Source organism: Vanacampus margaritifer, chromosome 6 (assembly GCF_051991255.1).
Source record: "Vanacampus margaritifer isolate UIUO_Vmar chromosome 6, RoL_Vmar_1.0, whole genome shotgun sequence".
In the NCBI taxonomy this organism is placed as follows: Eukaryota; Metazoa; Chordata; class Actinopteri; order Syngnathiformes; family Syngnathidae; genus Vanacampus; species Vanacampus margaritifer.
Genome location: NC_135437.1, coordinates 14780926 through 14808267, shown reverse-complemented (window position 1 = coordinate 14808267; position 27342 = coordinate 14780926). Strand labels below are relative to the sequence as shown.

Sequence of the window (27342 nt, the reverse complement as noted above, 5' to 3'; positions counted from 1 at the left end):
TGGGCCGCTTTCCAACACTGAAGAGCTTTGTTTTAGTATTTGAACACAAATGGAGCATCCAAGGGAAGTTGAAAAGGAACAGGCGGCAGTGAAAGTTTACACTACTTCATGCAAGAGAGCTGCTGTGTCCAAATACAGGAAGAGACGGATCATCAAGAGCACTATTTTTGTTGTTGTTGAATCTCTCACTATAAAGTGGAGATCTTCTCACTTTTATTTTGTTGACGTTCTCATTGTTAAAACCCCTGGGCGTTATTTTATTTTGAAATGGCTTGGTCAGAACCAACAAAAAGCCAAAAAATGGTCAAATAACGGCCAGGGGTTAAGTGGACGTGTTCATGCTTTTAATTTGGCAAACTTTTATTTTCTCAAATACAATTAGGCGGATATAAACTTGTATGGCTGATGCTTTTATTTTGTAGGCATGGTGTTGATGTTTTCAGAAGCTCTTTGGTGGAGCTGCTGACTTTTGAACAGAGTCAAGTGCAGGTTCAGAGGTCATCCTCCTCCTCTTTCCTCCTCCGTGTGCTTGTGTTCAACATTCCTGGGAAAAGAGGAGGCGACCAGTCGGGAGGCGACCTCTCCCTTGTTGTTCTTAACGCTACGTGGGAGACCTGCTGGGTGTGTCTTCAGAACATCTGCTGGAGTACCTGACAAATACTGAGCAGCACATAAATGCATACAGTGCTATCCAGTAGTATCCGTATGACAAATAGTGAGCACCATGGAACGACGTGACAAGCTGTCAAATTCTACAAAATAAAAGCATGAATGTCATTAGTTTACCCAATTCTACAAAATAAAAGCATGAATATTCACAAGTATATGGTAACTGATTATAATAAAATAAAAGCATGAACGATTCATTAATTTACTAAATCCTACAAAATAAAAGCACAAACTTTCACACGTATATAGTGACAGAGTCAACATAATAAAAGCATTACCGGGATTAGTTTAGCAAATTCTACAAAATAAAAGCATGAACGATTCATTAGGTCACCTTATTCAACAAAATAAAAGCATATTATTTTCAAGTGACTGATTAAGCATGAACGTCATTATATTACCAAATTCAACAAAAAAAAGCACAAAAATGCACACATTTATGGTGACTGATTCAACAAAATAAAAGCATAAATATTCACAAGTGACTGATTCAACAAAATAAAAGCATGAACGTCATTAGCTTACGAAATTCTACAAAATAAAAGCAAGAACATTCACATGCATATGGTGACTAATTCAACAAAATAAAAGTATGGTCATTTCAAGTGATGAGCTCACAATGCAGGAATTCACACACACGCGCGCACACATAAGCACAACTTCCAGGAAGTGTGTAGTAGCTCCGATAACGAGTTTGTGCGTGTTTGCTTTTATTCATGCGCTAATGGGCCAGCTAATTGATGCTAGCAAGCAGGAAGTGTGCACTTTGTTGTCATTGTTGCAAGTGGAGACTTTATCGCGAACCCTCAGGCCCCCCCGGTCGGATACTACATTAACTACTGGAATGCTGACAGTGATAACATCACTGTTGACAGCTAATCGGCTAACAACTTGACACGTTATTTCCTATGGGGAAAAGAATGTAACTATTAACAGTGGTTTAATTATTTTATACTGTTGAATGTGCTTTAAAACATTGCTAGCACACTTAATTAAGGTTCTCTGGGATTCCTATGGGAATCTCTATAGTGGTTACCACCTTTTTACATATGTTCCAGTGCATGGCGTTCTATAAAAAGCGCTCTTCTTCTCACTGCCTCGCTTGCCTTCTTCCCACCATCCCGGTCAAGTCGGTGGACGCAGACTTTCCTGGCGCGCGTTCAGCAAGCGCTCACTCCAAATAAGGCGGAGGAGCAACGAGCGGGCTGAACAGAAACCTTGGAGATGCTTCCTTGGAGACCCGACCGCCATAATAAAACACTCCCTCCATCACTCCCCGCTTCACCGACCAATTAGCGCAACACACAAGTGTGGGAATTCTCTTGAAATTCTCAGAAATGCGCAACGGGGGCAAATGTATTGTGACACAAGTGGCGTAATTCTGTAACTCTGACACAGAAATGTTGCAAAATTGATAAAAGTGTACAGGGACAAAAGTATTGTGACTCCCCACAGAAAAATGTGTGAAAAGTGTATTTGTTGCTACTTTGGGAAAAGCTACAAGCTAAGCTCCATGTGCGTATGCATGTGTGTGTGTGTGGGAGTGCATGTGAGTGTATGACAGAGTGTGTGTCTGTGTGAGCAAAATTGTGAGACAGAACATGTGTGTGTGTGTGTGTGAGCAAGAAATTATGAGAGTGTTTGTGTGAGAGAGAGTGTGTGACCAAGCATGTGAGAGTTGTGTGAGTATGTATATAAATGTGAGAGAGTTTGTGTGAGTGTATGAGCAATTCAATGTGTGTTTGTGTGTGTTTTGATGTGTGCGTGAGTGATTGTGTGTGAGTGACTGAGCAATTCTAGGTGTGTGACTGTGAGTCTGTGAATGTGAGCATGAGAGCGTGAGTGTATACGACTGTGTATGTGAATGATAGAGCAAGAGTGAGTGAATAGTGAATACAGTGAGAGAGTGCTAATGTGAGAGTATGGGAGTGCATGAGCAAGTTTGTGCCTGTGAAAGTATGCAAGCAAGAGCAAGAAAGTGCGAGAGTGAATGTGTGTGAGAGTGTGCGTGTACGCGAATGTGTATGTCATGAGAGAGCGACAAAATGAGTGAACAAAAATGAGAATGTTACATGAGAGTGAGTGTGTGAGTGTATGAACAAGTTTGTGCGAGTGTGTATGTAAATGAGAGTGCGAGAGTATGTGAATGAATGTGAGAAAGTGTTTACGTGAGAGAGTGTGTGAGTGCATGAGCAAATTTGTGCCTGTGCAAGTATGTAAGAGAGAGTGTGAGAGAATGAATGTGTGTGGGAGAGCAAGTGGAAGCGGGTGTGTATATGAATGAGAGCAAGAGTATGAGTCAATGAATGTGAGAGAGTGCTCATGTGAGAGGGAATGTGTGAGTGCATGAGCAAGTTTTGTGCCTGTGCAAGTATGCAAGAGAGAGCAAGAGGGCGATAGAGTCAATGTTGTAAGAGAGCGAGTGTACGTCAGTGTGTATCTGAAGGAGAGAGACAGAATGTGTCAAACTTGTACCTGTGCAATTATGCAAGAAAGAGTGAGTGTGTGAGAGAATGAATGTGTGTGTATTGCACGGGAGTGTGTATGGGAATGAGAGAGAGAGTATGAGTGAATGATAGTGAGAGAGTGCCAATGTGAGAGGGAGTGTGTGGGAGTGCATGAGCAAATATGTGCCTGCGCAAGTATGCCAGAGATGCGAGAGAGTGAATGATGTGAGAGAGTGTTTGTGAGGGAGAGTATATGCCAGTCAATGTCTGTGCAAGTGTGTGAACATATGTGTCTCAGTATGTGTGAGAGAGCCAGTGTATGTAAGCGTGTGTGAGCAAGCGAGTATGTGAGTGCGGAATGATGACTCATAATTAGAGAGCAAGTTGGGACGTTTTTACCCATGACACCTCTTGGAGGAGGAGAAGATGGCCGCCACTCCCTCAGCAGGAGATTCCTCCACCTAGATCTGGCTAACAGGAATCGCATACTTGTCACAACGTTGCCATGGTTACCCAAAAGAAAGGTCCAAAACACAAACAATATCCCGTTCAAAATCAATTTTGTGGGGAAAAACTGACTCACGGGTGCATTTTTGCCATATTTGGGCACACTTGCCCTTCTTCTTCCTCACAGTGGGCGCTTCAAAAGCACACTCACATTTTTGACTTGTGCCTTAAAAGAAGCTTTGTGCTACTTGGACACCATCACACACGTGTAAGTCAAAGCAGCATTCACACGGCAACATGGGAGGCCGCTGGAAAAATACTCTGCCTGTGTATGCGTGTGTGTGTGTGTGTGTGTGTGCGTGTAAGTATGTATGTATGTAATCACAATAAGCATTCCCACATATGGTAATGTGATTTTTAATCTCCACAATTTTTTGCCGTGAAACGACTCACGCACAATACTTGACACCGTTCAAATGTCAACTTGCTCCAAAAATTCACGCCTTCCGGGGGTATTTATCGTCTGATTGCACATTACTTACGATAGTAACACAATTTAACGTTAAATATCAACTTTTCCCCATTCATTTTCAATGGGACTGACAAGTCCCACTTATCACGCCCACTTTCATGCATACAGATGATCATCATAACCAGCTGTCTGCTACTGCTCAGTGGCGCATTTGGTAAATTGCATTGTCCAGTAATCAGGAGGTTGCGGGTTCAATTATCTCTAACTGTCCATTGCAAATATATCCAATGCAATTATGCTAAGGGATATACTGTACATGTATACCAACTGACTATCATAGTTCCACTTGAATGAATGGAGGGTACTCCATGCCTAGGTGGCGCTATCGAGTGATTTTGTTGTTGTTGAATTTTTCCATTGGATATCATTAATTCCCCTTTTCCATCTAAATGAATGGAGGGTACTTTCAGATAACGCTTTTCTATATAAATTTCAACTTGCTTCAAAAATTCACGCCTCCCGGGGTCAAGTGTTCTTTTTCTCTTTCAACTACAATTAATACTTGATTTATCTTTCAGTTTACTTCATAATCATTCAGCTTTTAGCATTCCCACACAATTTGTGCAGAAATTGTCTAGTTCACTTAACTATTTACTTATATGGCTTTTCTTATTTATTTATATTTCACCATTTCCAATGGGGAAAAAATGGTCCCAAACGGGAAATCGCAGTGGACCTTTCCCATGTTTAGATGCCATTTATTTATTTATTTACTATTTTCCTTACTGTAGCGCATATGTGCTCCAATCGCAATCACACGTTTATCCCCATCTATTGATTTCTGATTTGCTGTCCACATTATTATTTTGTGTGAAGCGGCACATTCCAGTGATAGGCTCGTTCTGCACACACACACACACACCCACACACACACACACACACTGTTGTTGCCAAGAGAGAGCCAGCCAGGCCCTGCATGCATTCTTGTGCCTGCCCCAGGCTGACTGAAGCAGGACCAACCAAGAACCTCTTTAAACAGACTTCTGCAACAAGTGTGTATAAGTGTGTGTGTGTGTGTATTGGGAATGCAGTGAGTAAGGTGTGACGCTCCTGAAGGATGCATGAATGTTCTTCATGGAAAATGTGGTTGAGTGACAGGCGATAATGACGCATCCAACACATCTTGGAGCCGATTGCTGCATTCTCCAAATCATGATGATGTTATGGTTCGTTTACGAGTGCCTTTAACCTCACCGGATTGTCCATATCAGCATTCAGTTCATGAATGAGATTATTACGCTAAATTATTTTAATGATATATTTCATGATGCTTTGAAGTCTGATTTTTATCGCAATTTGACAGGCAACTGTAGATTGTCTTTACTCTTATTAAATTATTTTTGAATTGATGGTGTAGCTTGTAACTTGCTAGATTGGTCATAAAATAATTATTTTTTTACTTTAAAATTATAATTTATTTACTGGTGTATTTTAATTTAGTAGATTGTACAGAATGCAAATATTATTATTATTTTCATTATTATTAAAAAAAATATTGTTTTAATGTTGCATGTTTACTGTTGCAATAGCATACTACATTGCTCAAACTGCCTGATTATTAAATTCTTATCTATACTAATAATATTTTTTATAAACACACCAGTAACGAATGCTTTACCTTTCTTGATTCTCCATTCTCCATACCACCATTTATTAAATAACTATATATTACTTTCATTTCAATTATTATTTTTGCAGGAGTGATACAGTCTGCTTGATTATGCATACAGTTATTTATGTTTTTTTTATTTAAATATTTTATTGATTTTTTAAAATGTTCTTGTGTGCTGTAGATTGCTTTAATGTTAACCTTTTAATCCAATTATTATTTACAATCCTATTTATATGATGGAATATTGTAACACTCTAGATCATCATAAACATTTTAAATAATTACTTTGAAATTCTAATTAATTCATCGGCGTATGTTAGCTTGATAAAAAGTTAATCTCAATATTAGTAAATTATTATTATCTAAATTATGTAATGTATTTATTTACTAATGTGCTGTGGCCTACATTTACAAAAAATATATATATATATGTATTTATTAAATTATTGTTTATTTACTTGAACTTTGCTTTGCCAGCTACATTGTATCTAAAAAAGTTTCAAAATGGTGCAAAATTACAGCAATGCATGTCCAGACAGTGTGACCACCGCCCTAAAAAAAAAAAAATAAATAAAAAAATCATTTGAACTTTTGCAAGAATTTGCCCACAGGATTTGGTTTCATAATCATGTTGCTGCAACAAAAAACAGCCTTTCGAAAGTTACAAAAGAAAAAAGAGCAGCAAGCTAATAAAAAGTCACCATTGGTCTTTTGGGCAAACATTTTACAAGAGTGGAGCATCAGAGAAGCTTAAAAGGTAATGATGAAGATGAAGGTGTCCCGGGGCCATTGAAGGCCAGCGCGACGACTGACTGACTGATTAAACGGGTTGCGGCACGCCATCTCAAGAACGTCTTCGGCGCACAAACAAGCCTCCGCAGCTTCAAAAATCCCATTTATTTCGATACAAGAAATTAGAAGCAGCATTGCACAAGTCGCAAAGGTGAATAAATCACAATAAGCTAAGCTAATGTAGCATCGCAGAGGAAAACACTTTTGGATTGCTATTAGCTAGCACCTAGCTAATCTTGTTTTCTTATCTAACTAATGCTTCGTGTCAATCAGTAGTATTGACCTTGCATTTTGGTTAAATTTTTACATTTTGGTTAGCTGATGTGGTATTTTTGCAAGATTTCTGTATGAAAAAGATGCACTGGGGTGACCATTTTATAGAGGGTTTATGTGAAAGAGATTGGCATAACAATTTTGCGATAGCTGTGTGAAACCGCGGCTCTTGAGGGTCTTTCCAGTTGATGGTGAACATTTTTCTGAAAACTTGTCGAGACACTCCTGGTCCCCTGAAGGCTGATGAGGAGCGTTAGTGCAGCGGTTCACGTAGTTGTTCACGCTGCCCTTTTCCAAATCTGCCTTCTCACCCAGCTGGACTGCATTCCCGCTTCACCTGCACTTGTGTTGCTGCCACCTTGCAACACAAACGTGACACCTAAGAATGTGTTTGTTTGTGTGGCCGGGACATCTGTACCTTCACTTTAGTCACTGCACCGGCCCTTTAAGAAAATAACCCTGTTGGTCTTGAGTATTTAAAGGGGAAGTCAACCCCCAAAAATGTTCTATGCAGACCAAATGGTCTAAATATAGTATTCTGGTTAATATTGCGTTTGTGGAATATGAGTTATGAAGCAAAATCCAGCCATTTTTATCCATCTCATTTTGCCGCTTGCTTTCGATTGAAGATGGCATCAATGTTGCTCAGGGCTAAGGCAATGACCAATCATAGCTCACCTGTTTTCAGAAGCTGAGCTGTGATTGGTTGTTACCTGAGACCTGAGCAACATTGATGCCATCTTCAATCGAGAGCAAGCGGCAAAATGGCCGCCTGGTGAGATAGATAAAAATAGCTGGATTTTGCTTCATAACTCATATTCCACAAATTTAATATTAATCAGAATGTCATGTTTAGACCCATGAGGTCATATATAACATATTATTGTCAAGAAATGTTAAGGTTGACTTCCACTTTAAGGCGACAGATAGAGAAAGGATCCACGCTTGTAGACTGTGTTTTGCGTGTTAATCCAGCAGGATCGTGTTCTTCTATTGTTCCCATTGGCCGGACCCAACGACTGTTTGGTTGACGTATTTCTGCTTAGCTGTCACTCACACTGGTGGCCCAGTTTTCCCTCCCTCCCAAACAAAAAGTTTGTTCTAGATTGTGGACAAAACCGTGCCACAGAAACAAATAACATGCAAAGTGACACACTTTACGGAGGTCTGTGTGGTCACGTGATGGCAAGCAAGCTGTTGCTGGGACAACAGTCCTCATAATGCTTCGAATGAAATCTATCTATTTATCTAAAATGGTGTATTAGCATAATACTTTTTTTTTTTTAATTGTAAGCTATAAGTAAGTTGAACTAAAATGTACCGAGAGTCTTTAAAAAAAAAAAAAAGAAGTATAAAGTATGAGTACTGTACTTTAGCCACAATAAGCCAGCAGTGGTCATTGAGTGACTGCGCAAGCACAGTAGCTTGTTGTGGCGCCGTCGAACCCACGCTGCTTCCAGTCCGCGGGGCGGGGTGCTGCCTGCCTGCCTGCCTGTCTGCTGTCTGCTGCTACTGCTGCTGCTGCACACGAGCGGAGCGGCTTGCTCACGGCGCACTCGAACCACCATAAGCAGAAGCCCAACTTCTTTAACTGGTACCGAGCGAGTGAGCGGCATGGGTGTGGAGAAGGAGAAGTCGGACACGAGCATCATCATGGACGAGGACGCGTTCAACAGGTCCATCGAACCCATCCTGTCACGGAAGGGGCACGTGTTCGCGTCCCCGCACGAAGACCGAGACCCCGACGACGTCAACGCGCACCTCAAGGTAAGAAAAAAGAAAAAGAAAAAAAAAGCCTGCCATTGTTTTCAAGTGACTATGCGGAAGTCAAAGGAGAGTAACGTCATCGATCATCCTTTCTTCTACAATATTTTGTAGTACTGTAGCCTATACTGTATGTAAATACACAAATAGCCTCATATGTATGTACTGTTAAGTATACACATTATATTACACAATATTAATTCATATTATTATTATTTTGTTTACAAATGGGAATATGTCAAATAAAATAAACATGATGATCATATAACATTTCATACAGTATTTGATTATTTGTATTTTACCCAAGAAATATAGAAATGTTGCCTTTTGGTAGTGTATAAAATGTTGTTGTTATTGCATTATTAATTCATTTATTCCTACTCATATTAGTCATAATATTCATATTATTATTATTATTAGCCCCTATATTTGGAATTTCTATATTATAATAAATATAATTTTGCACAGTCAATTCATTTTTAGTCGTATTTTATGTTACACCTTATATTTTGGATATTTTATATAATAGTAGGCCTGCTTTAACTATTTTGCCACCAACAATATATTCACGCTTATGTCATGTCGTATTTTTTTATGGGTTTCTTACTGTTATGGCCTCACATGTGGGAAAGGAGAGTCGCAGTCGCCCGTGCCATTTATTCATTGCCAGGAGACAAGTTAAAGACCTAAACACAATGAGCACACTCTTGCTGCTGTCGACCACAGCTCACACCCAGATGCTCACACGTCACCCAGGTCCCGCTTCTTAAAGGCACTTGCGTGTACCTAAATATGCAGATTTAAATCTTCCAGTGACGTCACCCTCACGTTTGTTTTCAAGTCCCAGTTATGCTAAAGTCAAAGTAGAAATCACTGACTTCTTCTTTTTTTCCGGTCAGGTGGGCTTTGATGATGTCATTGCTGAGCCGGAGTCTGCTCGAACCGTGGACCGGGTGTGGATTTGCAGCCACGCCACATTCGAGGTGGTCAAGTTGGGCCTCTACCGGCTTCTCGGGGCGCTGCTGGCCGTGCCCCTCGCCTTCCTCCTCGGACTCGTCTTCGCTGTCCTCAGTCTTGTACACATCTGGTAGAGGACCCTCATTCCTGGCTTTTGAGGATGAGAATATACACAAAATATAAGCACGCTTGTCAAAGCTAAAAAAAAAGAAAGAAAGAGAGAGACGATAGATAGATAATAAAGTTGTACTACAATATTTTTTACTATTTGTACTGTAATATTACAAGCAAAAATTTGTAATATTACAATAAAGTCATATTTTTGGGGAAAAACACGCATTAACACATTAACATAATAATTAATTTATATTTATTTATATTAATTATTTATAATAATTAAAGACTACGCCTGTGAAGAAGCAGCACGGTGGCTGACTGGTTAGCACGTCCGCCTCCCAGTGCAGAGGACGTGAGATCGAGTCCGGGCTTCGGCCTTCCTGGGTGGAGTTTGCATGTTCTCCCCGTGCTTGCGTGGGTTTTCACCGGGTACTCCGGTTTCCTCCCACATTACAAAGACATGCATGGCAGGTTAATTGAACACTCCAATTTGTCCCTAGGTGTGATTGTGAGTGTGGTTGTTTGTCTCTGTGTGCCCTGCGATTGGCTGGCAACCAGTTCAGGGTGTATTCCCCCGCCTACTGCCCGAAGCCAGCTGGGATAGGCTCCAGCACCCCCGCGACCCTTGTGAGGAAAAGCGGCCAAGAAAATGGATGGATGGCCTGTGAAGAAAAAGTTGCAGATTTACAAATACAATAGAGTAATGTTATGAAATAAACTTTAAAAAATTACAGGAATAAAGTTGCTGTAAAAAAAAGTACGCAGTAATGGATTTTACAATAGTTGATGCTAAGCTAATGCGCTAAATGCTGTCATTTGTGTTAAAAATAGATGTTTGAACATGGGAGCATACGCAGAAATGAAAGTGAGCTTTAAAGCCCAGCAGACTATTATGGGATGTTTGCTCAATCTCCCAAGGCAAACATTGACACAAGCTATTTATACAGATGACGTCACTTTGCAAAATAGTGAGCCCTTCTCTCTCTACACTTCTACAATCATGAGTTGTTGTTTTTCGACTGATGACATCATCACACAGGCCACCTGGACGCTGTTAGGTGGCGAGCTAATGAGCTAACAAGCTAACCCAAAGAGAGCGCTCCTTGATGGGAAACACTCGTGGTCACCTGCCAAAAAGTGAGCCCTAGGAAAGTTGGCACAAATGTGCCAAAAAAAAAAAAGTTCCACTGAGCAGGGAGGAGGGAAAAACAGACAGGATGCTCGACATGATATTCGACACCGGGGTGGGACATTCTTCAGCCCTTTGGCGGCCATTTTGGAGACAGGAAGTTCCCGTGGGGGAAACGGGAAACGCGTTTTCTGCTTTGGAGTGGCCGCGTTTTTTGACGTTAAAGTTTTGACCATGAATTTCATCCATCTCATGTCAGATTCTATTCCAAATCATCGTCTTGTATTCCCTGTCGTAACCGTTTTGAACTGTTGGGCCCCTCACAGGCTGGTGATGCCGAGCATCCGGAGCTTCCTGGTGGTGCTGCCGTCCCTGCAGGTGGTGTGGAGGAGCCTGACGGACACATTTGTCACGCCGTTCTTCCGCAGCCTGGGCAGTAGCTTGTCCTCTGTCCACGTCCAACACATGGACCAATAAAGACTCACACAAGATGGAGTCTTTGGGTCTCCGTGGAGATGTTGTCAAGATGGACGTGTTTGGACCTTTAGCACGGTGTCTCGCAAAATGCGTTATAATAAATTATTATGAAATGTCATCATAAGAACTGTGTTAGCCTAATAGCATACTGCAGTTGCCTAGGCAAGTGTGCTACCAGGCCAACAATCGTACATAGGTGATAAAATAGTATTTTTCAAAATGAAAGCAGAATATTATTTAAAAACAATTCGCTTTTTGAAATATGATTTTCTTCCCTTATTAATCTTTGAGGTTAATATTAAAATGTTACAACTTATCTTGAAAAAAAAAAGTGACTTTATTCTTGTAAGAATACGACTTTTTATGCTGACAAAATCAGTTTCTGTTCTTGTAAAGATGGTGACATTTTTTTCTTAGGGGAAAAAATCTGACTTTATTCTAATAGCATAAATTTTTTTTCTCTTAAAAAAATAGGAATTTGCCGTTGTAGCTGAATTTTTTTCCTCTCAAAAACAGACTTTTTTTTTGGAATTATTAGGGCTTATACGCAGTATTTATTGTATGTTTGCTGTGATTGTTAATAATAACAATGGTCAGCATTACTCGTCAATAGCTTAAGTGAGGAAAACATTTATACTTTGACTTTAGTATCATGATATTACGACTTTATTTTGGAAACATGCATCTTTTTGTAACATGGCTTTTTGGCAGGAAAAAACAAATCTGTTTTTGGAAAGAAAAGTTTTTTCTTGAAAAAATACCACCTTCCTCTAAAATCTTTCAACTTTTTTTCCTCTTAAAAACAGGTATTTGTTATCGTAAAATCTTGCGACTTTTTCTTGAAATAGTTTTTTCGCAAATTTTGGAAACATTCCTACGGCACTTATAAGAACACAAGGTCATTATGTGTCATTGTTAAAACAATAGTTGGCTTTAAGAAGCCTTGAAAGTTTGACTTTGTTATTATGATATTACAACTTTATCTTGGAAATATACGATTTATTCTCGTACGAAAAGTTTTTATCCTGACAAAGTATGTCGAGGTTAGACACATCCAATTTGTGCTCACTTCAACGCTGTTTGAATACCACATTTAGTTTGACTTGTTTAAAAAAAAATATATATGGACATAAATAAGTAAAATATATGGACATAAATAAGTATTAGCCGTCCCAATGCTTGTGTCCACACAAGGCGTTCTAACAAAGCGAGATAAATGTGGAGTCATGTTATGTTGGCTGTATATATACTGTATATTGTAAGACCAACGAGGGAGGGGGGGACGCAAGCTTGTTGCACATTCACCGGCTGCTTATTGTTTTTGTCTGATTCTGAACATTAAACTAATATAAATAAAAATTATTATTAAATCATGCCATCTCAGTGATTTTTTCTCTCTCCGACAAATATACTTTACTAGTAAGCATTACAAACAAACAAAAAATACATAATTTTTGTTTGTAATTTCAAATATTGTATTTATTTTTCGTAATATTATTTATTTTTCTTGTAATATTAGGGCTATTTTGTTCTAACCTTTTTTTTTTTCAAGCTTGGGTAGCTGGAGTGTATAGTGCCCCACCTTGATCCTATCTATAGTGCTGATTCCTACAGAATAATGTGGCTACACAAGTAGCCTCATTTTTTTCTTCTGGTTTATCACAAGAGTAAGGAAAATCACAATAAGATGTGACACTAAGTGTGTGTTTTGTATGTTTTTAGTGTGAACAAGTAAATATTTTGAATAACTGATTGCATCAGGGAAATCTACGTGTTGACATAAGAATTTTCAAAATGTCTTTTGTTTTTACACAATACTGTAAAGTATGTTATTATTGCTGTTAATAAACATTCCAGAGCGTATCAAACGTCATCACTAGATCAGCTATTTGGAAATTGCTTTGTTTTTCAATTTAAATATTGATTTGACACCGAAGCTGTGCCAAAGCCGGAAGAAACACAGAGAAACTGCACCTTTTTTTTTAAGGTTCCAGAAAAGGGCAGGTGCTCAAGCGCCCTTTAACGTCTTTGTGTGCACATGCCTGCATATATCCAACCAACGAATACTTCAGTAAACACAGCAATGACACTTTGTGAAAGCAGTTTATTTTCTTTACATTCTCTTTGATCAAGTTTCATGCTATTTGAAGTCATTTCAATAAGGACATTTGACTTGACATGCGAGTGAGTTCTATGCTTGGTCTTGGAAGTTGGAACAAAATGAACTCGTAACTCAAAGCACCACTGTAATTGTACTATTTTGTTGTTGAATGCAGCCCTTATGCAGCTTGGTAAAAGTCCATTCATGCCAGTTTTTCTTTTTTTTTCTCTCTTCCATTTGCTCCATGCCGCAAAGTGTCCGTGCCAGTGCCACTTGATCTGGCTTGTGCTGAACGGCGCGTATATAAACACCTTGTCTCTCCCAATTAACGCCCACCCCTCGGCCGACAAGAAGCCGCTTGTATGCTACCTCCAAGTCATTCCACGCCACACCAACACCTCCCGACACCCTCCACGCGCACGCGCACTCACATCAGAGATCACATCGCTCACTCCTGCAGCCTAAAAGCTCCTCCAAAAGCTTCCTGCAAACACATAAATTACCGTGGGAACCCCCACGCACACACCTCCTTCCTCTTTCCCCAATCGAACCTCCACGCCTCCCGGCCGCCGGATTCTTATTTTGTCGCTAGAAGGACGACACCATGGCTGGAGGACTGAAGAGCACCGAGCCAGAGGAGGTACCAGAGTGGGCTTTTGGTTTTGTGTTTTTGAGTGGATCGTGCGCGTGATGTGGTTTCGTCTTCTGCGTTTGTGTGTGTGTGTGTGTGTGTGGCCCCCTGATCTCTCGCACCATCTGATTGAATGTGAAGGACCCACGACGCGTGTGCATTAGCGCGAAAGTGCGACATTTCACCGCCTGTGTGGGACTTTTGCGCGTGGACTTTCCGTGCGTAAAAGACGCAAATTGCGCACGCTGTATTCATAACATAAGTTAAGTTAAAGTCACTCGCGCACACAACTGATGACGTCACTTCCCCACTGGCACAGGCGCCACTGTCAGCTATCACGAGCTGATTTTTTAGCCACGTGCTCTTGGGTTAGCCTACTTTTTGAAACATTTGTATTTTGCAAGCAAAATTATGTTTTTTGCACCTTGTAGATTAAGTGATTCTCAAAGTGTGGTAAGCGTATCATCAGCGGTAGCCTACAGCCTATAAGATTTTGATGACACTTAATGTTATCTTTGAAAGTTTCCACAAAACTATACATTTGTATGACTTAACAACTACAACGTTTATTCTAAAAATATGAATTTGTTATCATAAGTGACTGCTTCCCTTGAAAATAAGCAATTAATTCCTGCGGGATTTCGGAAAAGTGCAACTATTTTAATAAGGTATACAACCTTTCAACATCTGACTTCACATCATCCAAAAAGTAGGCTTCCTTGTAAAAATAAGAAATAAGTCTTTGTCTTATTTTTTTTAATTAAGATTTTTTTTTAACATTGCTACTTTTTGCTAGCAATATTTTCATAAAAGTTTTCGAACTTTATTTTACGACACCTGTTTTTGTAGTAGGTTTTCATATTAAAAAAAAATTCATAATTATTATTTTTTTGCTTTACAACTCTTGTAAATTACGATTTTATATATTTTACGATCTCGTATATCGTGACGTCTTTTTTTTGGTGATGAGACCTTTCCCTTTCCCTTTTTTGTAACGATTTTTTTCCTCATTATATTTTAATATAATCTACTAAATTTTATTTCCGTGTTATAATTTTTAAATATTTTTATTCTTACAAGCTCCTTTTATTTTTTTATTTTATTTTATTTATTTATTTACATCTCAACTTAAATCTTGTGAGGTATAATTTTATTCCCATAACATTACAACTTTTTTTTTCTTTGCCCTGTAAAAGAAGATCTGAATATGTTATTGGAACATTACAGCTTTCCTCCCTCAAAAGGCAATTTGGTAATCCTTATGTGATTTTGTGGCAGTTAGGATAATGAGGGGGGGATTCTTGGAAAAGTTTCTGTCCTGGAAAAAAGTTTGAGCACCCCTGTTCTGGATGCTACATACGCATTTGGTGGTGTTTCCCTGTGCGTAATTACGCACGGTCAACGTGCGTCCAAGCCGCGTGCGAGAGTGTGGCGAGGACCCCTTGCGGCTGTTTTGAGGGGTGTGGCCGCGCTCCACCCCGTGCAGCCGCTCCACTCCACTCCACTGCACTCCACTCTCTCACTCCTTTCTCCTCCTCGCCGTCGTCGTCCCTCACTCCCTCTCCGTCTCGCGCAGGAGTTTGTGCACTCGCCCTTCATCCGCAAGCAAGGCAACATTTACAAGCCCAACAACAAGAAGCAGGACGGCGACATGGACAACGACAGCCTCAACGAGAAGTCCATGACGGACGACGTGCACACCAAGGAGATCGACCTGGTCAACCGAGACCCCAAGCGCATCAACGACGATGTGGTCAAGGTGAGGATCTTTTTTTTCTTCTTCATATGACGTCACCGGTCACCTCAATTGAGATTATTATATTTTTTTAGGGTAGGGGGTAAAAACGCAGCCAAGAGGAGGCGTAAGCATTTTCCTGTTTTTGGAGAAGGGAGTTCTTTCCACTTTGAAACTTGTTTATTTATTTATTTCATTGAGTTTTGCGCCCCCTAATAAATGAAGCGAGTGGTGGAGTGGCGCCACCTGTTGTCAGCCGGTAGGAGTGAGGTGTGTGTTTGAGTGTGTGTGTGTGTGTGTGTGTGTGTGAAAAATCTGGAAAAGTTGGGAAACACCCATCCGTGTTGTGAGCATGGCTTGTATCCTCATATTGCCACACCCCTTTATATTTCCATTCTACTCCCAGTCCACGTGACCACCCTAATGCCAGCAGCTTTATCATTACAGTGAACACCCTACATACATTCCCAGGCAGGATGGACATTTTGTGAAGCAGAGATAATGCATTTACAATTTTTAAAATTGTCAAATTGTTTGAACCCTTCCAAAACAAATTGCATGAATCAAAATATAATTTTTTGGGGGGTAATTTTAATACCCATGCATGGATGTATCGTTTTAAGTAACTTTAAGTACCCTGCATGTACCTTTGAATTTTTGACCAATTAAAAGCTTTCCATCTTCGAACTGTTCAGCTTATCCCGGCCATTTTTTCCCCCCATAAATTCAAAATAAAAGTCTCCCAAAATTATGATTTTTTATGAATTCAAATCATTCCAACTGTAAACTGTTGAACTTTTCCCTACCACAATTTTTCTTTTCAAAATTTCAAAATAAAAAACAGATTTACAATTTTTTTGTTCTTTGCGTCTAATTACTAAATTTTTGACTGATTTAAACCATTACCACTTTCAACTGTTTGGCTTATTCCTACCACAATTTGTTCCCCAATTTTTCAAAAATAAAAGCCAAAATAAAAATATGTAAAATTTGTTAGTTTTTCTATTTCTACATTTTTTGACCAACTCAAACTGTTCAAACTTTAAACTGTGCATTTTTTTTTTGGGGGGGGGGGGGGGGGCACAATTAAGATATATTTTTAGCAATTTTTTCCCCCAAATTGCAAAATAAAAGCCAGCCCCCCCCCCCCCCCCCCACACACACACACACACAAACACACACAATTTTTTAAAATTATTTTTGTGTGTGGACATATTCAAGCTATTCCAACTGTTCAAGTTTGGTGGGGTGACTTGAGAGTGTCTGGGTGTAAGCTGTGCTTGACAGCAGTTCCTACTACTATTCTATTACAGCAGGCTGTAAAAACTCACTACAACATAGTTCCTCGACACCAAGATGCCACAAGTTGGTGGCAAAGCAACACTTATATATTAGACTAGGTGAGGTTTTTTTTTTTAACAAATTGGGGAATTTTCAATATATTTTGTCTTAAAAAAAGAAAAAACGCAGGACGATATAGATTTGTAGACAAGATGATTTTTTTTGTGTGTGCCAATTTTCAACATAGCCAATACGCGGGCAAACTCTGTAGCGTGGTGACATTGCATCACGGGATTAAGTCAACTTCCATGTGGTGGTCACACTGTAACTTGTCACAAGACGCATTGATTGGATTTTGTAACGGAAAAAAAAGAAATACATAAAATAATGACAACAAGTGGAAAATTTATTTAGCTCATGTGGGATTTGAAACGTTCATACCGCAAAAATTTGCAACAAGCTGGAATGACGAGGGGTAAGAAAATTACACTTTGATTGCGCATCATTCCAATCGAAAAATATTATATATAAATATATAAAACTATTTGAGAAGCAGTGCATCAGAGCCAACCTGAGCTATGATGATCCGGCAATGCCATGACATCATTCCTTGAGCACTTCAGGATATTCCTGCTAAATATTTCAAACTAGAAGTCAGCTAGTGGTCTTGCAAGACATGCACACACATTTGTCACATCTTGCTTGCGTGTCAAAGCGAAATAAGAATTCCTCTCTTCTCTTTTGCTGTTCTGCATCTTATGACAAATGAGTCAGACTCTCCAGCCTCCTCCACAACAGACCACATCTTAACATCCCCAGTGGAAACATTTCATTACACTCCTTACTCTGTCTCTAATTACATGTAATACAAAACCTTATGTAACCCAAGAGGCGGGGTACACCCCGGACTGGTCGCCAGCCAATCGACCAGTCACACATATAGCCAGACAAACACTCACAATCACACCCGAGGACAATTTGAAGCCTTCAATGAAGCCAACATTCATCTTTTTGCAATGTAGGAAACATGGAGGAGTGTCTACAAACTCATCCTCGGAATCTTTCAACAGCGAGGCAGATATGCTAACCACTAGGCTACCATGCTGCCACATTTTGTGCGTAAAATCCACTTAAAAAGGAATTCCTTCACTCTAGCATTCCGAGGCGAGGAGCACCTTTTGGGCTCGCCGCCCAACCTCCGGACGGGAACGTCAAGTTTTCCACGTCGTTGCCTGGCGATTTGAGGTCACTGACTCAACTCTGCCAAGCACACACACACACACACACACAGAGGGAAACCCTTCCAGCAAGCTATACACGTACACACAACAAAGTATACAGGCTGGTTGAAGGGAGCCACAGCTTCCGCAGCTGGTCTCAATCAGCGGGCCGCATCAGAACCACGCGGGCCGCTTCACTTCACTCGCTTGTGACTTTCCATTCAGACGCGCTCTTTCCATAACCCAGAGCAGCCGCTAGCGTTCAATGGAAGATCTGTGAGGCAGGCGAGCGGGCAGGCGGGCGCTTGTTCATTGTGAAAGCTGCTGGTTAAATGCGCTCAAAACTTGTAGTGACAATGGTTGGCAGCATGGTGGGCGAGGGGTTTGCACGTTGCACGCAGTTCACAGGTTTGGGGTTTGAATCTGGGATCAGGACTTCTTATGAGTTAATGAAAAATAATAAAATAACTACAATTGAGAAAATGAGAAGGCTTTAAAAAATAGATGAAATTTAGTTGACATTATTACCCTCAATACTTATTTAAAAAAAAAATTTGCATTAAAAAAAATACTATCTAAAAAAATCTAATTCTAAAACTAAGCATTTTCCCAAAAATAAAAACGAAATGAACAAACCCACTCCAATGTCTAATAAAAACTAACCAAATTAAAACACAAAACAAAAATAAAAACAAAATAAAAACCAACTAAAAATGAAAAAATATTATTATACATTCCACAAACATGCTAGCAACATGTTAGCTTGAAAGAAGACTATGTATTGTCTATAGGTGTGCGACCAGTCAATTTTGTACTATGCCATTGGCTGATGACCAGTCCATTGGTTGCCTATATCTGACATGCCATTGGATGGCGACCAATCCTTTTTTGTTGTTGCTACATTTGACCTTACATTGGTTTACAACCAATCGATTTTTAGTTTACATGCTATTGGCTGGCAACCAATAAATTGTTTGTCTATATGTGATGAGCCATTGGATGTGACCGACCAATCAATTGATTGCTATGTGTGAATTGCCATTGATTGGTGACTAGTCCATTGTTGATTGTGACATGCTATTAGCTAAAAAACAAATTTATCGTTTGGCCAAATGGTCCCTGACATTGGCTGGCGACCAGTCAGTTATTTGTTTACATGTACCCTTTATTCAATGGCGACCAGTCAATGCTTGTTGATTTGTAATATGCCATTGGCTGGCAACCAGTCCATTGTCTAAATGTGACATGCCATTGGCTGGCGACCTGTCCATTGTTTGTCCATGTCTTGACATGAGCTGGCGACCAGTACAGGGTGCCGCATCTCTCACGTAGCTATCTGGGATTGATTCCAGTTTACTGTGAGGAAAAAAAACTTTAGAAAATAAATGTTTTGAAAGACAGCATGGTGGGTAGAAGTATGCATGTCTGCCTCAAGATCGTGGTTTGAATCCAACCTCTGACACTTCCTGTGTAGGGTTTTCATCTTTTTTTTTACTCTCCCATCAATGTGAGGAAAAAATAGAAAATCATTGTTTATGGAAAAAAAATGACTTTTAATTTCAAGGCCATATCACCCAGCACTAGTGGACGATTTATTGCTTATTGCGTATTGTCAATTGTCACTATTTTATTGTGAAACAGGATGTGTCCCGAGTCGGCACTTCCTGTGACGTGTGAAGCCTCTCAAAGCAACACAAGAAGCCATTAACATACTTCTGTGCCACTTTGTTTGAAGATAGCGCTCTGAGAATAGCACATCGCTTTTGTTTTGGGCGCAATAACAAAGTTGCCAGGGCGACAGGGGGTGATCACACGCTTCCACGAGACTCCACTTCAGAAAAAGCTTTTTAGATGTTGCTGATTTTCACGGGGAATTCTGTATTTGTTATACTGCTAGAGTCTGCCCTCTTAAAAACTCTGTAACGGCAACACACATCAGACAGAAGTCACTGAGATTTCCAAATAAGCACTCAAGTGTTTTAACAAGACCTTAAAAGTGAATAAATAAATAAAATAAATAATACTTTTATACAAGAGGCCTTTTTTCCTTCTGCGGAGTGGCTCCATGAAGATTTAAGTTAACTGTGACTATTTTAAAACGTGAGTTTTATTGTTGTTTAAGTTTTTTTTTACACTAGATATTTTACATATACAGTATCTATATTGTCAATTGTTTTAGCATATCCAGTTCCATGACTAAAATAGGCTTATTGGAGTAGAAGCATTAAGAGTGCCATCTAAAACCTCAAACATTAGCATTGTAAACATGCTGAGCAACATTTAGATGTAAAGTCCTAATTTGATTTAGCATTAGCTACACACATATAGCATACAGCTTGTCCAGTGTTTATGCTAAGCTAGGATAACTAAACACAATTGATTTAGTAGAAGCACCAAGATTTAATCTAAAATGTTATCTTAGTGTATATGATACACGATTATGGATTTAGATAAATGCTAATGTATGTTAGGCACATGTTTTTTTAGCATGTCCAGTCCTTATGCTAAGGTAGCCTGACTAATCTTAATGTACTTGACAGAGGTATTAGGATTTAATCTAAACCAAGTTTATGCTAAAAGGATGCTTGATACAGGTACTCAAGTGTTTTTATCTAAAATAAATAAATAAATAAAATAAGTTGTTTTTGGAGTCCAGTGCTTGTGCTAAGCTAACTAAGTCTAGTCCACTTACAGAGGCATTTGGAGTTCATCTAAAAACCTTGCTGATGTTGCCTCTATGAGAACACTGCGAGATCTCCAAGGTTGAGAAGGATAAATATTGACGGTGAGCTCACCAAGTAGAGGGAGCGTCTGTGTTGTGTTGACGCTTCAACGTGACCTTCAGCGTTCCCAACTTGGCATGGTGATCATGTTGGAAATGCCAGGCCGCGTTAGAGAAACAGAAAACCATATTAAGACCACATTTGGCTTGAATAAGTCAACCTAAGTCCATTTCCATTTCAATGTCCCTTCTCACTGGTCTTCTTCAATTCCTCAGGTGGACTTTGTAGACGTGATCGCTGAGCCAGAGGGCACGTACAGCTTCGATGGCGTGTGGAAGGCCAGCTTCACCACCTTCACCGTCACCAAATACTGGTTCTACCGCCTGCTGACGGCACTGGTGGGCATCCCGCTGGCGCTGGTGTGGGGCATCTTCTTCGCCATCCTCTCCTTCGTGCACATCTGGGCGGTGGTGCCCTGCATCAAGAGCTACCTGATCGAGATCCATTGCGTCAGTCGCGTCTACTCCATCTGCGTGCACACCTTCTGCGACCCGCTCTTCGAGGCCATGGGCAAGTGTTTCAGCAACGTGCGGATCAGCACCATCAAGGAGGTGTAAGGCGCCATCCGGAGGAGGATTCATGGGAATTCATTGGGGGGTGGGGGGATTGGGTGAGGGTGGGGCCAGAGTCTGATAGGACATTCTTACAGGTTGGACATTCCAAGCTAAAGGAAAGGGAGGTGGGGTGGTTTTCTTTGTGTTTTCCCTTTCCTTCATGTTTTGATTTATTCAAATCCTGGTACACACAAAAGCCCAAAGATTAGTCTCTGAAGGGCCGTTACAGTGAGAAAGGGGCTGTACAATTTTGAGCCGGATTCCGCCCCTTTACGAACAAACCGGCTTTCGACTCGCGTAATATCAGTCAAAGCGTCACTGTATCTGAATGTAGAGCGCCATAACGTTTGCGTGAATGTGAAATTCAGCTTGTTTTGATTGTCTGATCTTGAGCAAAATCATCAAAAGCTCATTGGTTGTCCAATCATGGCCAAGAATTTACAATCTGAAATACTGCCAAAGAAACAAGCCAAAGCCGCTATCACCCGCAATGTAAGTTAACGAGTTAGCAGGTCAGCTAGCAGCTAACCCAGCGCCTTCTTCTTCTTTTACTCTGACACTTGATTGTGGTTTTGTGTTTTTATTATTGTCACGTTTGGGGTCTCTTTATGTGTGTACCAGGTTTAGACAAACCAACATTCACCTTGTTCATGTTTGCTGGTGGAGAGACGGTGGTCGTAGCGCTAGCTCGGCGGCGGCCTGAACCCTGCTGACACCGCACTAAACTAAAACAACCATTGATCCCTTTGTCTCCCCGTGACCTCTGAAAACCACCCCCCATCCCTTCTCCCCCGACCTGGCTTTGCTGCAGTCCGACACACTGAACCCGTCGCCCCCCCTTTTTTTTCCACCGTCCGCCGCCCTCAAGACCAACACGCCACCTGCTGCTCACTCACTCGCTTCATCTTTTGAAAAATAAATGTTCACAATTCACCTTTTTTAGCCTCCTGCTTGACAATGCAAGGAACTTGGGGGCGGCTACGCTTAGCGGCTAACTAGCATACCAGCACACACACGCACAGACTTGGGACTCAGACTATCCATTATTGTGTATCAATGTGAAAATACGTAATAAAACTGAATGTCGCTGCCTGCAAGCGTCTGTTTGTTTTAGCTTAGTACAGCTTGCTAGTTTGCTAGCTAGCTAGGTGCTGACTGATTTCTTGTAAAGACTTGACTTGGACTCGCTTTGCTTTTGAGTTTTTTTTTTTATCTCATACAAAAGAAAAACATCGTTGTGGTTAGCGCGTTAACGTTTTTCGTGAAGAACTAACAACTTTTTTTGAAAGTTTGTAAAAAGCTCATGCAAAGTGCTTTTGTGTGTGTCGCCATTTAAGAACTCAATGTGACGTCCCCATTAGATGAGGGGAGCGCTCAGCTTTTCATGTTTGAACGCTTTGACTGTCCTTCAGTCTACCTGCTGTTTTTGTTCCCCTCACAGGAGGCTCAAAAGGTGATATTTTTTTATATATAAAGTTTTTTCCCTCCTTCCTTGCCTTTACTTGTACAATATAATGCTGTGCACATTAAAGTTGAATATGACCACGTGTGTGTGTGTGTGTGTGTGTGTGTCGACATCAATAGATTGTCTTTTGTTTATAAAAGTGCAACATCAATAGTTTAATTAGTTGCTTTTTTCTATACTTATTTTCTACTACAGAGACGCAAAATCATACTTTTAGTTAGCTTATGGGAGCCGAGGGGCTCATTGCCAGGCAATATGTATCATTTCCAGTTCATCCTAATTACATTACAGCATTACATGATGCTGACATGTTTCTCTGCCATCTTTCTGCTGCGGATTTCCAGAGGAGACAAACTTAGCAAATGTAGGAATTGGTGGCAGGTATGCGAAGTGTGATTTCTCTGAGGCACCGTAGTACGCGTGCATCAAAATGCATGCGCTTCGAGCTTAGGTCATTGCATTCTATTAGTTCACCACAAGATGTCCAAAAAAAATTACGCACTGTCTCTTCAACAAAACGTTTCACTGCTTCTTTAATTTTGCAACATCAATACTCAATAGGCATAGTTTGTCTTCTTTTTATTTGTTTTCATTGAGGTCACCTATTCTGAAATTAACACCAAACGGTTACGAGAAAATGTAAAAATAAATAAATAAATATACTACAACTTTTTATTTTTTTTAAATGCAACAAAATTTGTTTTATGTTACAACATATCAAACTTTTTTTAAGTAAAAAAAAAAGTAATAAAACATTTGATCAAAATACAGTTTAAAAAAAATACCTGCACAAAAAAAAAGAAGGAAAATGACAGCAAAAGACACAACAGATAGTGTCTGAAGTTCATCAGTTTGACAATAGATACATTTTTGCCCGTGATATAAAGCAAAAAATAAAATTTTAGGTGGGTCATGTCACCTTTAAATCTTAAAAAAAATAATATATATATATATGTTTTATTTTTTTTGCTAAAATAGTTCCTTAAAAAATATATCAAAATTAATTGTGGGTGATGTCTGGAGGATAAATCGTGTGGATGTACTAAGTTATACTTACAGTGATCATTGAGGTTTGCATGGGAAATTTGCGCTCTCTTGTGGAGTCGCCCATTGTTGATGAGATGCAGGTATGTTAGATCAACTCCATGTTTGTGCCACAAACTTTGTGGTGAGCGGTGAGGTGGAGCGCTTCAAAGTAGGACTACCACCGCATCCATCATCAGGTTTGTGGAAAGCATTTTCCCCACACTTACTGTAATTATAAAATAAAATGTTTGGTTGGGTTCTGACTACTTTAGCAAAACTTTCTGTAGCGGCTAACCTCCTATCTAAAAACTCCCAAACACATGTATTTTTGAACCAATTGAAATGGAAATTACATCCAATTTACTCTCTCCATTGAAAGTAATTGACCTCATGTAACATATTTTTGACCAACATCACACACATTCACAAACTCTGACTCTCACACACAACGTACACATCTTTTTTATGTTTACACCACCAGTTTATTTATGATGTAATCTCGTTTTACCTCCTCGGAAGATCCATCGGGTAATCATAATCCACCAAAGTACAAATAACTCCTCACGTTGCATGCTGGGATAGAGAAGCAGTGGCAAAGATAAAGAAAAAGTGCTTGTGGTAGTTAGTGTTCCTTCTTTCACAATGAAACATCTCCCTCTAGTGGATAAAATGGATAAATACAAAATTAAATTTTTGGCATGGCAAGCACAGTAATATGGAACTTTTTCTTATATGTGGCACTTTTTTTTTGACACATTTTTGGAAAAGTATAATACAGTGCATATATCACGATTCGATTCAGCACCCTTTTTATTTTAATCCTAAAAACAACCCGAACAAGAATCCTTGTTTCTTTAATCATATTAATGTAATTATTTTAAATGTTTTTACTGTGATTATTGCAGTGTTTGAATAATATCAAGTTTATTTTTCCGTAATGTTTTTTTAAAATATTTTTTTAACACAATATATAGATTTTTTTAAATCGGCATTTTTGGGGGACAGCATCAACTTAGTTTTGTGTGTGTGTAAAACTTTGATTGGTGGTATATCCCCACTTATTCAAGAGTTGTTTGGGTTTAAAAAAACAACAACAACCTAATTATAGTCCACTGTGTAACTTTTTAATTGCCTTTTAAGTAGTAAACATAGTGTTTTAAATTGGATAATGTTGCTTTTACATAGGATTGGAATGTTTAAGCACACATTTACCATATTAACGGCGCTATACAGTTTAATTTATTCCACGCTTGTACCTCACTTGTAAGTCAAAACCTCTCTTCCAATTGAAATAAATGGAAATGCTATTAATCCGTTACAGCCTCCACCCTAAACAACACAAATTTTATTTTTTTTAACTAAAGAAAACTACTACTATAAACAATACTATTGTAGGCTACTTTATTTAAAAAAAAAACTTGTAATAATAATTTGAATAATTTAAATAATAATTAAATAAAATTTTGTGCATCATGATTTAAGGACCCAGTTCATCATGCTGCTCCTTCTGGTGTACCCACTTTGGCCTCTGGGAGGCAGTATAATACAGTTGTGCTTGTGAGTATTGTTACATTATCAGTCTACATGTGTTTTTCAAATATCTGTTAAAACCATGACTAGCGATGCCAGCCGTTGGTATGTCAATGGTGTTTTGCATTTATTGTTAGCATTAAGATGAGCGGCTTTCCTAAGGCTAAACTACATTACGGGGGTGTTTTAATTCTCTTTGCTTTATGCATAGCTTGACAGTAAACTTTGTCTGGGAGTAGCATCAAATAGCTTCAAGCCACTTTTTTCTTTTTTTAAACAAATTATTCAATATTTGCCAAACTGCTGCATGTTGTGAATGTTGAAATGAATTCACTGCCACCATACAGTGCTTGTATCGCTCAACTTTTGAAGTTTTGCTGGGCCTTTTATGCAAAATGGTTAAGCTTCAAGGAAGTTCCCGCCGCATGGAAATATTTCTATTCAAAACAAAAGAACTGTTATTCTAATCAGTAGAATAGCAACTGAACTCATTTGTTAACATAACAATGTCTTGTTAGATGCCTGCACTCAACTGGTGGAGTAGTAAAAAAGTTGGACGTCTATGGTTGTTCCAAATGTCTCTTGATTGATTAAATAGTCATGCCTCAATACTTTTGTCCATTTAGTGCCAAGCATTAACAACTTGTGTTGTTTCTTTCCAGGGGGTGATGTGGTCTTCTTCTGATATCCGCTGCAGTCGCTGCAATCAGTCCATCACTTGGACGTTGAAGATGCTTTCATTTGATGTCTCCGGCAAGAAGCGAGGTGAGGTGGCATGTCCGTCTTGGGCAGATGCAGACGTAGGCGCGGGTGCTAAGGCACAGTCATTTCCTGTCGTGTGTGCGATTGCCTTACTTTGATTTCCTGTGAGATGGTGGGGGGATAAAATCCAGCATAGTCAACATTTTGACTTTTGAAAGATGAATAAAAAGACATCCATTTTCTATAGTGCTTGGACTCATCAGGTTTGCAGGTGAGCTGGAGGCTATGATAGGCGACTAGATGAGAGGCGGGGTAAGGGATTGGTCGCCAACTAATGTCAGCCCAAGGTTATTATAGGTAACGAAAAGTAACGAAATAAGTCAAACTAAAACTGAAAGCGCATTTATGTTAATAAAGTAAAAGAGTGAGATCACTTTAAAAAAAAAAACTACATTCTACTTTTACAAAACTAACTAAAATTGTTGCTCACTATAGACAGAGACTAGACCAAGGATATAATCAGGAATGCCTGCTTAGTGCTCACTTTTTCATTTCAAATCTTGTAAGTTATCGTGGACATTTGGTTAAACTTATGCACATTTAGTTTATTATAAGATGTAATTTAGCACACTACCCTAGAGGGCAGAGTTGAGCCTTGGTTTTGAAAGGATGGTTGGCTAAGTGTACCAGAGAAGAAGAATCCCCCTTGGGATGAAAAAAGAGAGAAACATATTTACAGCTCACCTATTTAGTCTTATTATATATATATATATATATATATACATATATATATATATATATATATATATATATATATATATATATATATATATTGATATACTTGTGGCCATGGGGTTGCTTTTGGCTGCTGAGATGGCTCCTGTTGAAATGTGTCAGTGAAGAATGAATATGTAGGTCAATTCAAAGAGCTTTACATAAAATCGATAATTAATAACACGATTAATGCAAAATACACATCTAACATGAAACAATTGTAACTTTTGCCTTTAGTCTGTCAGCTATTTTGGTTTCTTTCTTTTTTGCCAATGCCATTTCCCTCGTCTTATTAATTGCAGCAGTGTTGCCTTTTTTGGTGAT

The 27342-nt window shown here is 39.3% G+C and overlaps 2 protein-coding genes across 2 annotated transcripts; both read left to right on the top strand.

Annotated features, from left to right (window-relative positions):
- The first annotated feature begins 7783 nt into the window (after positions 1–7783).
- On the top strand, positions 7784–12589 carry cav2 (caveolin 2). The gene is made up of 3 exons (XM_077569204.1): positions 7784–8539; positions 9436–9623; positions 11066–12589. The coding sequence occupies exons 1-3, from the start codon at positions 8387–8389 to the stop codon at positions 11214–11216; spliced, it is 492 nt and encodes a 163-aa protein (XP_077425330.1). The 5' UTR covers positions 7784–8386; the 3' UTR covers positions 11217–12589.
- Positions 12590–13732: 1143 nt separating this feature from the next.
- cav1 (caveolin 1) lies at positions 13733–23068 on the top strand. Its single transcript, XM_077569203.1, has 3 exons — positions 13733–13957; positions 15525–15707; positions 21183–23068. Exons 1-3 carry the CDS (start codon positions 13922–13924, stop codon positions 21522–21524), a joined length of 561 nt encoding a protein of 186 aa, XP_077425329.1. The 5' UTR covers positions 13733–13921; the 3' UTR covers positions 21525–23068.
- Positions 23069–27342: the final 4274 nt, after the last annotated feature.